Source organism: Daphnia pulicaria, chromosome 11 (assembly GCF_021234035.1).
Source record: "Daphnia pulicaria isolate SC F1-1A chromosome 11, SC_F0-13Bv2, whole genome shotgun sequence".
NCBI lineage: Eukaryota > Metazoa > Arthropoda > Branchiopoda > Diplostraca > Daphniidae > Daphnia > Daphnia pulicaria.
Genome location: NC_060923.1, coordinates 4438065 through 4449567, shown reverse-complemented (window position 1 = coordinate 4449567; position 11503 = coordinate 4438065). Strand labels below are relative to the sequence as shown.

Below are 11503 nucleotides of genomic sequence, written 5' to 3'. Positions count from 1 at the left end.
CGCTCTATTTGATATTTCTTTTCACCCTCTCCGCTTCCTCTGTTCACTTATTTGCAGGAGGCTGCAAAAAAGTCGCGCAAGTGGCGCAGCTCCTTCGGCGTCGACTATCGATTACCTGTTTCCCCACCAGCGCCGTTTTTGGCCCATTACAAAGTCAAAGTTAGTACTTGGGACTAAATAACACACACGCAAAAAGTTTTATAGGCCACAAATTCCCTCATCAGCCAACATGTTAATGAGGTCGTATTTAGTCCCTCGACACACACTTTACGTATCATACAATGGTTAATTCAATATCTTAAACTCTCGCAACAGAGCCAATCGAGTGGGAAGTAGACGTTAATCTCGTTTGACGGATAAAAGAAAAGTCTTCACCGGATGCTGAATTATGTAGAAAAGGGGCGGGTAACACACAACAGAAAAACAGTTGTGTGAACGACTTTTTATATAACGATATGTATGCTGTGTGTGTAGGGAACAAATGTGGGCCCAGACACACACACACACACAGGCGGCGGATGATGAGGGGAGGAATGGTGGTGGCCATGTTGGCGCTCGTTTATTGATCGGTTCGCTCGCTCTATCTGGACGCGTCATCACCGTGCATACGACCACTTACACAGAAAAATTACTGATTGAAAATTACTGATTGAAAATTGCTGCAATTTGTGACTTTGGTTGGGATAATTCATATCGGCCAATCAATATTACTCTATCGGACAATGATCGTGAATATAGTTCAATCATTCTCAAATCTCAATCAAAATGTGTGACAGAAAGAGTAAAGCTTACCTCGGTTTGATGGCTCCCATTTCCCGTGAGATGTTTCAAGTGATGGCAAGATTTTTATTTGCTAAATGGGACAAGATTTGTGTGTCTACAATTGTGACGAATGTCGAATCCGATTCACGTCTGGCTCGTTGAAGACTGCAACCTGCTCAGTCGTTTACTTTTCTTTATGGGGACCAAACAGGACGGGCTTTTTGCGCAGGCGCCGTGCACAGCCACCACTTTTCTCAAGCTCTCTGAAAGCATTGTTAAAGAAAGTGCAGTCGATAACAATCAGATTTTATATAAAAGCCAACAACACTTTCGATTGAACGTCAAAAAAGGGACGAGCGTTTAAGAGCTCTCTGTCGTTTCATTAGACGATTGGGTACCGTCTAACAGATTTCAGAAAGTTTTCACGGAGAAACAAGTTCGGAACACGTAAGAGTTGACATTTTAGCCCAAAGTCCACCGCTCTCGATGGTCTTTTTCGTGCGTCTTTACAGAATTTGATGACGTCAATTGGAACCGGCGTATTATTAACATCGGGGCAGAGTAGTCGCGGGCAGGGCTGTTGGGTGTAGTCTGTAGGAAGATTTGTGTCAACGGATAAGAACGAAACAAAAGTCTTCGTCCGTTATATATGACGGCGTAGCATCGGATCCTATTCTGACTCGAATGGGAGATCGATAGAACATACACCGAAAAAAACCATCAACTAAATAAACGATGCATATTTTGAAGGCTGTCAGATCGGAATCAATTTTCTTGATTTTTATTTTTATACGAAATTAAAAATTTATCAAATAGATAGTGGTCCACTGTTATTTATTCAAATGACGGGTTTCAAATGGAAGGATAATTGAATTATTTTCAATATGCATCAATTGTGTGAGTATTATTTAAAGCAGATTATAGGGACAATGATGAATGCAAATTGATTAAAGAAAGGCGAATGAATAGATTTCTTAATAAACCTTCAAAAGGTCGTTCTTTTTTTTGAAAGTAGTATAATCCCCACTGAAAAAGGCGGTTGGCATATTTTTATTTTTGCTGTCGGCGTGGTGCGTGACTGCTGTTTGACAGGCGATCCGGCAACGCTGAAGTTGGACTACTATTTACTCCATCTAGTAACATAGGTACATCTAAATGCAGGTTTCCGAGTTTCTCTAATGAAAAGAAAGAGAAAAAAAAACAGAACCATAAATAGATAACGTTTCTGGTCGAAAGTGTATTCCACTTCATCCTTGGTTTCAAAAAGTCCGTTGGTTTTTCAATGTGATTAAGCAGTGTACAGTGTTTTGTTGCGAGGACCGTGGTCGAGCTTGGGGAACCGGATTTCGGATGTGTTGAGGATTCGTTGAGCATGGAAAATTCCATCACCAAGCTCAAGAATGACAAGTCCTCTTTTCCTAGTGTTCTGGAGAAGTATTCGCGGCTGCAGAATGAAAAAGCGCGCCCCGAAAATGCATACAAGGTATTCAGTTGTCTGATTCACTGTTTTGCTGATTCCCTGGTGGTAACAAGACTCATGTTATGGTTTACTTTTAGGATGTCAAACTTTCTGTCAACTTGTTGGACCGATTTGTACAAGGAGAATCCCTCAATCAAGTGGTTATCACTTTGTACCCTGGTAATGAAGGATACACTCTTGCCTTGAAGATACACAATACCTTGGAGAACGAAACTGCACGAATCCCATATGAAGAAGATGAGCTCCTCAATTGTATAGAAAGCCAACAACTTCCTCCTGTCCTTGTTGAGTTGCTGGAAGAAGCAGGAGCTGATGTTTTCTATGACGGTTGTGTATTTGTGGAAGTGAAAGACCTTCGAGGTGGTTCCAAACAATCTTGGAATGTTTTACTCAAGCCTTCGCCACAGGTATGTTAATTAGCGTCCTTTTAAATTTATTTGATTTTAATGTTTTTTCTTTTATTAGACTATATTGGCAGATGCTCAACAAATCTGTCATGAACAAGGATGGGGATCAGAAGAATTGATCCAGTTGGAAAGCATATTATGCATGGCCATGGCTGAACCCCTGTGCTTGAATCCAAATCCTTCTGTAGGGGAGTTGGCAATGAACAGAGACAGCACAGCGAAACAATTGCATAGCACGGCTTTGCGTCGTACTAGAAGAAGATGGAGTGAAGGAAGAAAGCGGAAACAAACGGAAACCAGTCAAAGTCCCAACAACGATTTTAAGCTACACGATTTTCTCAAAAAGAAATCTTTGTTGGGAAGAGGAATACCTCCAATACTTCAGGTATTTAGTAGCAATAATATTTAAATTTCAAGTTTTGCCCTTCTACCACTTCTGCTTACTAATTTTTGGCGCCTTTCCTTCAGCAGCCACAAGAAGACAGAAACGGTTTGCCATCGTCATCAACTTCGTCCGTCCAACTTGACGTTTCTGACGTTTTGAGATTAGCTAAACCTCTGGAACGACCCAAAGAAACGGGGGATTGTTCCATGATACCGTGCGAAGAGTACCTGTACGAGACGGACCGGGTAAATGGACGAGTGTACCTAGTGCGTCTAACAATTCTTCAACGACCGGCCATCGAAGAATTTCTGGGTCAGCTTTATGTTGATCGGGATTTCCGCGACGGGAAATTGACAGGCGGTGCATCTTGCATGTAATTTCCCAGCTAAGCAGATCAATATCGATTTTTCCACTATTAATGATTTTATTTTGTACAAACGCAGGTTTACTTTGGGTTCAAGGATACATGTCAATCGTTACATTCAACAGTTTACGGAGATCTTTACGGAAGAAGGCCGTAAGTCGGTTAAAATCACCCATCAAGTTCAAGGCCATCCACCCAGAGTCATGTACACTCATAGCATGCGGGAGAAGGAACGACTCAGAGAAAAGGAAGAGAAACAGCAGCAACTGATACAACAGCAGCTTCAACAACAACCTTCAGTCGCTCAACAATTGCCCGTTAATAAAGATGCAACAGAGACTCAACCCACAAATGCAACGCAGCCAATTCCGATCAAGGTATATATTCGAGTTTATCAAGAGAGATTTGTTTTTAAATTATTTTATGTGCTTAAAATTTCTATTATCAGACGGAGAACCATCAAACATCGGGTACCATTACCAAAACGGCCTTACTAGAGAGCCTCAAGTCTGGCCAGGTCTCACCGGCCATCGCCTCATTAGTTACAAACCTACTTTCCTCAAATCAGCAGCAACAGCCACAGCCAATAAGGGTACAAATCACGTTTTTCTTATATTAACCACATAGATATTTGTGTAACCTTTGCGCTTTTAAAAATAGCCTAGTGCCACAGCGGTTGGTCTCAACGCCAACGTTGTTATGGCTAATGGTCATCACCACCAGTTGCAGCAGCAGCAACAACAACAGCAGCAGAGTTTGCTCAGAACGCCTGCCGTTGTGAGACCTTCAACGACGATGACAGTGGCATCTGGGCCCGCCGGTTCGGGACAGAATGTCCAGTTGGTCACTCAATCCATTAGCCTTCAACAAGCCCAGCAGCCACAACTCAGGCCGAATAGTAACGTGCGTCCCACTGCTCTAGCTGCTCTTTTGACAAACTCCAAAGTGACGACATTACCTCCCAACATATCCCCTGGCAAGGTAAAAACGATGAAATTAAGATTTTCATTTTGACAGAAGCATTTGAAAATATTTCTGATTTTATTACAGGGAAAATTTGTAGCTATTGATGCCGGTGCCAATGGGTCGGCTGGTGTGGCTGGCGGCGGCGGTGGCAATACCATTTTGATGGGGCAGGTAGTCCGGCCAGTTGTCAGTGGCGTTGCAGCACCTGTCTTACCCTCCTACAGCCAAGCCATTGGTCAGACGACTGCCGGTGCTACGATTGTCCGTACTATCCGACCTGCTGTCCATCCGTCAACGACTGGAGTAGTCAAACGTACTACGGAAACAGTGGCAGTGAATGGGTCGGGGGGTACACAGAGATTTAGTCTGACGGTACCTGCCCTTTCGGCATTGTTAGCAGGTACTACTGCACTTTTTTGGATTCTCAAAATATGACTAGTTTTGACTATATTTTTTGTTTGGTTTTCAGGAACGCCTTCGGCTGATAGTCCGGGTGCTAATAATGTGACCACTAGCCAGAATTTACCTTCGCTGCTTGAACGGCTGCAACAACAGTCCTCGCCCAGTAAACCGATCGTCCATGCCTTAAATAATAATCATCATCAAATGCACACTATCAAGCCAGGCCTGAACATGAGCAATAACAACCTTAATGTGCAAAGTATTAACCTGACGGGTGTACAAGGTGCTGTCGCCAATCTCCCCACACTACAAAGCATACAGGTGTGTGTGTACTTATTGTGTGTACTTTGCAAAAAAATAGTTTCAAGTCATTTAATATTGCCCTTCTTTTTCCAGGTATCAATTCCAGGATTAGCCGTCCCACTCTCACTCTCGCTGGCTGTCAGTTCCAATTCTGGTACGGCAGGTAGTACGACCATTACGACCTCCGGCACGATGGGCAACGTCAGACTAACAACTGCAGGCAGTCTTGGTGGTACTGGCCAACCCATTAGCATCCCACTTTCCGTCCTCCAGCAGGTGCTCACACGCTCAGTTACAACACCAATCTCTCTTATCTGGTCCGAAATTCAGTCGATAATTTTCGTGATCTTTTTGCTATTAGATTCCGAATGCTAGCGGGGCTACAGGCGTGCAGTTAATGGGCAACGTTGCAACCAAGGATGGGACCCAGGCTCAACCGTTGAAGGTTGCGGTTACGACCGGTGCTGGCGTCGCTCAGTTGTCTTCCGGTGGGCAAAGTTCTGGGTCGTTACTGGCCCAACAGCAGGTGGTGAATTGATTTTTGTTTTTTTAATGACTAAGCAGCACAGCAAGTTAATATTTAATTTCTTGTTTGCGCAGTTGCAAATGGCCCTGCAACGCCAAATGCAAATGACTGTCCAGCAGAAAATGGCCGCCAAACAGAAGAGTAAACCGCCCCACAGCTAACCCTGCGCCCTTCTTTTGGCAGCTCTCGCCTTCCGCCTATCTCTCTCTTGTTTTTTGTTTCTTCTTCTTGACAGTTGACCATTTTTCCTCGAAAAATTGAAAAACAAAAAACCGGTCATGCCGTTACCGGAAAGAAAAAAAATCGTCACTTAAAACAAAATGCTCCTTATTTATATTGAAATGAAAACAAACAAAAAAAAAACCAGAAACAAACCTTGTACATTGTTTTTATCGTAAAAGCTGGAAATGGAAAGAGAAAAAAATAGCCGACCTTTCTCTCTGTTCATCACCTCTCATTATTTGTCTTCTTCTCTCTCTCTCTATCTCTGCGTGTCGATCCGAGAATGTTTCTACTTTGCACCCAACAGTTTTGTCACGAATTAAAAGACTTAAAAATTCAGAGAAATGTGGAGGGAGAGGGAGACAGAGATTACTTGTGAGAGGTGGTGGTTGAAACCCCACCAATTACCTTGTTGAGTCGGATGTTACAAATTTATATGAACCGTACCTCATCATTTCCCCCCTTCATTTCTCTCCAAAACAATATCGCTCATTTCTCAGTTACATTTTCTTTTCTCTCTTTTCCTTGTGCTGTCCTTCCGTATTTCCGTGTTCTGTAATTTCGTTTGGGTTTGATTTGACGCCATCCCCCCCGTGTTTACTACTCCCCCTTTTTACATTGTTACACACAAACAAACGCAAGCGTACATAACCGTGGTTTTTTTTTCTTAGGGCCTTACAAATAAAGAAAACTTGAATGAAAGAATGAAACCAAACAAGAAAATCATATCCAACTTTCTATCCAATACACGTCAACAAACAGCAACAGGTATATTTCTAAACCAAGTGCAATGAAATAATAATCAGGAGGCCAAATTGCAGGTTGAATTTCACGAGATCCCCCCGTAGTAACAAGCGACTGTCTGTAGCACGGATATCGAGTATAAAGCCACCAAAGTAAATAATCCGATGAAGGTCAAATTATATTTATAGGGAATCGCCCGCTAGTTTCTGTTGGCATGTGATTACGTGGATGCAGGGAGCAAACAACCGCCCATAATTGGGCTACAATCTAGCCAGGCCACAGTGTACGGTAATAATTCGCACAGCTGGTGAGCGCCGCTATATACGTACGTGCATGGTTAGATTGGATGCAACCCAAAGATAAGGGTTTAAGATCACAGACATATGGCTGTTGTACGGTCAGATTCAAACGCAGCTGGCGGTCGAATAATCCATTTTACGATGGATCAAGCGCAAACAATCTAGAAGGTAAAGGGGAAGCAAGTAATAGTAGTAATAATAAAACAAAAGAGTGCAACCCGATCGAAGATTTTATTTTGTGCCGGGAGCGTAGGAGACGATCCCTGGAAACATTCGCTCCTATTTTGACGATTGCGTTGAACTTTGCAGACTGTGAAATGGTTGTTTAAATCGATTAAGTTTGCAGTTTAGAACAAAGGTCACTTGCATGCACCTACGTGCTAATAATTAATGTACCACTTTCCTTTCCAGAAGTATTAGCACTCACACAAAGCGGGGTATGATGCTCCGCTAATGAAACTAATTGGAGATTTTAAGCAAAAAGAACTACTAGATAGTCGTGCCTTTATTGTTTATTACACACGCCGGGTCGCATATTACGTGATCCGTTGTTATTACTTTCAACGCCGGAGCGCATCTGCTTGGCGAAGGCCTTGCGGGCTGTTAATAGTTGAGAGTATATCTTTGTCAAGATGCAATTAAGCCGAGTTTTAATTTTCCTGGAAGTAATTTATCGTTGGCTCTATATGGGGAAAAGCATTTCAAAAATGATTTGTTACATTTTCTAATCATATGATTCTACCGGTTCTCCAGTGTTTATATAAGGTTAGTTGACCTCCTTTTTGTTTCACGTTTTCCCGTTTAGACCATAAAAAATGTATTGGTAAGCCATAGACAAGACCGTGTCATTTTACATGGAATACTTGGACAGTTAAATCATTCTTCCTGACTGTTATATAGGATGATAATTTTCTGCGTAATGAAATTGGCGAGGGTTGTCGCCGTTGGCGTATCTTAGGCGATATATCGGGTGTTGTGCTAGAAACTCGGCAGGTCACAGCCGCTGCTTGGCTTTATTCTTTTGATAAGGCGCAATTGAATTGATATAAATAACGATTTTTTTTGCGAAAATAAGAGAAGTGACTCCCGTCACCTAGGGAGATATATATACATCACCCAAGTTAAAGCCCAACGACGTTCTTGTATAATGAAATATAGTCGTGTCGTGGCACGTGGACTTTGTGGTTGCCTTGATCGGATTTCCGGCTTAGTTCTTCTGCCAAACCTATTTTATACTGCTGCTATCGATTTACGTCATTTCTGTCTGTCGATATAAATTCATCCGCAGCCAATCGGCTATGTATATAACGACACGCCAAGTCAGCCAAAAATCGTGCCCTTTCAAAATGACGCGGTCAATTAAAGTGGTGGCAGTTTTCAAGAGCAAACAAAAATCCCGAAATAGAAGCTAAGCGCGTTTCTTATTTGATCCATTCCCAAGGATTCGGCGTCCTTGGCCAAAACGGCGTGAAATTCCTTAAGACAGACGCAGCAGTAGAACACACAAACTACACAGCGTGTATATCCGTGTTCTGTACCCTATATACTCGCTCGGACTTCTAATCCCGCCAGCAGAGTGAAAGATCCCGAAAAAGAAACGTCGAAAAAGTTTAGTTTATACTTTGGGTCTAACGTAATCGATGATCTGATCATAACAAAAACACGGGACTGCGTCAACTTGGCGTCAACGTGTTGGTCGACACGTAGGACGTGCACGCCCGTTTATGATGCATCAGAGTTGGGATATTGATTTCGAGTATACAGACGCCGTGTAAGAGCCTCTTACTGTCCGTTCCGTCTACCCGGCCGGCAATTGTTATGCGCGTCTGTTTGGTGGATGGCCAAGTAGTTTACCATGTAGCTTCAATAATAAGAGTCACACTAGACAAGACGGGAGAGAAGCAAACAGCCAAACACATTCATGCTTGCAGTTTCCGACTGAAATAAAAGAGTTCCGAGAACCCAGATTGCACTTAGACATGGCTGTCATTGTTTGGGCGCTTGACGATCTTGAGAATGTCGCCAAGAGCCCAATCACTTATCATCATCAGCAAAGTTAGCTATATAGTGTCCCTAATGACCGTGACCTTTGGCAGTTCTAACATTGATCAAGGTAAAAGTATAGACTGTGCTGGGGATGGGCCGACGTAATATCTTAGTAACCAAGATATCTTTTTATGTAATAGGCTAATAAGGTGGTTTAAAAAAGAGGGCGTGGTTTTATTACCTTTTGCCAGGTAGCAGGGTTAGGGTTCGTTAAAAAATTTTCTTTTCCTACTCTTTCCCTACAATTTTTAAACATTTTTGGCGGCCTTTTCCTCTGTTCATTGCACAGCCTACATTTATAAAGCTATCTGATTGATAGTTGTTTTTCTCACGTTCATCAATTCAGTTTCAAACTGATAATTCGTTTTGAAAGTGTAGAAAAAGCAGAGACGGTAGTGCTGTTTGGTGACGTGTCAATCGCATCACTGCTGTTAGTTGCTGGAATGAATCCGACATCTGGACCGTGTTCGATATCCATTTCGGTAAGTCCTGATTCATTTATAAAATCAATAAGGCCGTGAAGCGACCAACCCAGACGTACAATCAGACAGTCCCCGTTGCAATATGTACAATGTCTCCCGGTAATGTGAAAGGAGAAAAAAGCGGTCCCTCCCATGCTCTAGAGCTCTTTTTAACTTTAGCTGCTGAATTTATTAAAACTAGCAAATGTCCACCAATGCGAAATTCCCTGTAGAATTTCTTTTTTTTTTAACTGTATAGCATTGAATTCTTATCAGCTCTCTAGCGTTTTCATAGACGTAAAAAAGCTTTAAAAGAAAATGTAATCCTTCTTGTCAAATATGTTGAATAGCGTTCGCAGCACGTGCATTGGCAGCAATATATTTTGATCTAACGAGACCAGATTTTTGCTTTAAATCCAAGTGGTCTGACAAAAGAAAAAGAAAAAGAAAAAAAGATTTTGAGAGTTTCAACGTATATTTGCCTGGCGCCCACATGGTCGTGATTTCCACCGTCATTGGAGTACGAACGATACTCGCAGGTCTCTAAATCTTAAATCTCTCACGTGTTCGATGGGAAAGCTTCTTTTCTTTTTTTTTATAAAATTATGAATGATTTTATTTTGTCGTATTTCTTTGTATTGAATCCCGCGGGCAGCATTCCTGTATAAGAGGGAATCGTGCAGATATGCCGTTGCTGCACGTGTGCGCGGTAGATATCAGAAGAAATGAGCTGATCGATCGATGTTTGTACGCAGCCCAATCCCATAAAAGATGTCCTTTTGTATCGTGAGTACGATTTTTCCTGTTGCGCGATTCAATATTAACGAAGAGTAGCTCTCGCTGCAATTGTCAGTGGTTCCGTATAACTGGCTGGTCAATCTTGGCTGCTGTTTTTACAATATTGAGAATCTTGCGTTTACTTTTTTGCTATTTAATGTCTGGCACGTGCCTTTACCATTAGTGAATCAACCCTGAGGTGAATGATTTGCATAACATCCTTTTTTCCCAACGAATTTTAGCGAGTCGGTTCGATCAAAATCCCATCGAAACATTGGCGGGCGTCTGTAATACACTCCACACTATAACGTAATTATGATGAAACCAACTCCGTGAACTGTTCTAGGTGGGCTCATTTGGGTGATGAGCTGGAAATGTCAAATTTCGTCATGTTTGTCGATTGAAACTGTCGTAGGTTTCAGTTTCCCACGCCGTTCTTTCGACTTTTCGATAGTCTAAAGATAGAAAATGTTCTCGAACGATTGTAGTCTTCGTATCCTTCTATAGCTCTGCTATTCATTTTCAAGTCAACAAATCAAGTCTCTTCAATTTGTTAGATAGATACTTGTATTTTCTTACGGAATTCAATTGCACCTGTCATCAGTTGCCAGTAGTTACCTAATGCTTTTTGATTCGTGCATGCAGTAACAAGACGGAAACTAATTGGGATATCTGGGAGAATTCAAATTTTGGTGATTTGAAATTGCAATCAGAATTTTGTGTTACTGCATGTGCATTTCGATAGCGAAGCATTCATAATAAAAATTGAGTCGAGTTTCTGCAATTTGTTCAATGTCCCGTGTCTTATACACTCTGGTATAACATCCAAGGATAGCAACTCCCTACTAACACATGGACGTCCATGGTATATCCATGGGATGTAAATTTTGGGATCTGGTACATCCCATTTTACATACAATGGATGTACGGGGAATATCCTAATTACCTTCCCCTCGACGTACTGTGTGGTATATCCGAAGTACGTCCAAAATTGTCTGAAGTTGGGATGATCATTCCAATTGAAATAAATAATTAGGGATATTCCAGCTGTTATTCTTTCCATACTTTTCTCTCTGATTTACCATTCTGAATTCATTTTACTAGGAAAGAAGCTTTGACTATTTCGGGAATCGAACCCGGACCGTCGGAGTGGATAGCCAGTGCTGTACAGCTACGCCACCATAATTATATGAAATCTAGCATAGTTCTATTAACTCAGTTTGTTACTCAATCGACTGTTTAGAAAGGGCATAGCATAACACACATTAGTAAGGTTTTATCTTAACGTACATATAAAAGTTCTTCTTCTACTTTTATGGGGTGATTTACGCCTTTACAGTTGGATTTTTATATAAGATA

General features: G+C 41.8%; 2 protein-coding genes across 5 annotated transcripts in view; both read left to right on the top strand.

Annotated features, from left to right (window-relative positions):
* The first annotated feature begins 1857 nt into the window (after window positions 1-1857).
* LOC124315068 (transcription factor SPT20 homolog) lies at window positions 1858-6582 on the top strand. 4 transcript variants are annotated; one of them, XM_046780416.1, is made up of 12 exons: window positions 1858-2245; window positions 2320-2649; window positions 2708-3034; window positions 3121-3407; window positions 3478-3775; window positions 3847-3990; window positions 4059-4379; window positions 4449-4764; window positions 4834-5087; window positions 5163-5360; window positions 5431-5598; window positions 5670-6582. In XM_046780416.1, the coding sequence occupies exons 1-12, from the start codon at window positions 2135-2137 to the stop codon at window positions 5754-5756; spliced, it is 2841 nt and encodes a 946-aa protein (XP_046636372.1). In that variant the 5' UTR covers window positions 1858-2134; the 3' UTR covers window positions 5757-6582. The 4 variants fall into 4 exon arrangements, with proteins under 4 accessions (XP_046636372.1, XP_046636370.1, XP_046636373.1 ...); XM_046780414.1 differs by having other exon boundaries at window positions 3118-3407; XM_046780417.1 differs by having other exon boundaries at window positions 1860-2245; window positions 3118-3407; window positions 5163-5345.
* A 2709-nt stretch (window positions 6583-9291) lies between these two features.
* LOC124315340 (leucine-rich repeat-containing protein 15-like) overlaps window positions 9292-11503 on the top strand; it is a 38502-nt gene continuing 36290 nt past the window's right edge. Inside the window, exon 1 of the mRNA XM_046780966.1 lies at window positions 9292-9388. The gene's annotated coding sequence lies outside the window, so the exon portion shown is untranslated. The remainder of the gene's footprint in view (window positions 9389-11503) is intronic.

Excerpts from the sequence above, each read along its gene's own strand:
- LOC124315068 (XM_046780414.1), top strand. The coding sequence starts at position 2,135 with ATGGAAAATTCCATCACCAAGCTCAAGAATGACAAGTCCTCTTTTCCT. Across the intron at positions 2,246-2,319 it reads GCCCCGAAAATGCATACAAG|GATGTCAAACTTTCTGTCAA; the intron begins GTATTCAGTTGT and ends GTTTACTTTTAG. Across the intron at positions 5,088-5,162 it reads CCACACTACAAAGCATACAG|GTATCAATTCCAGGATTAGC; the intron begins GTGTGTGTGTAC and ends TTCTTTTTCCAG.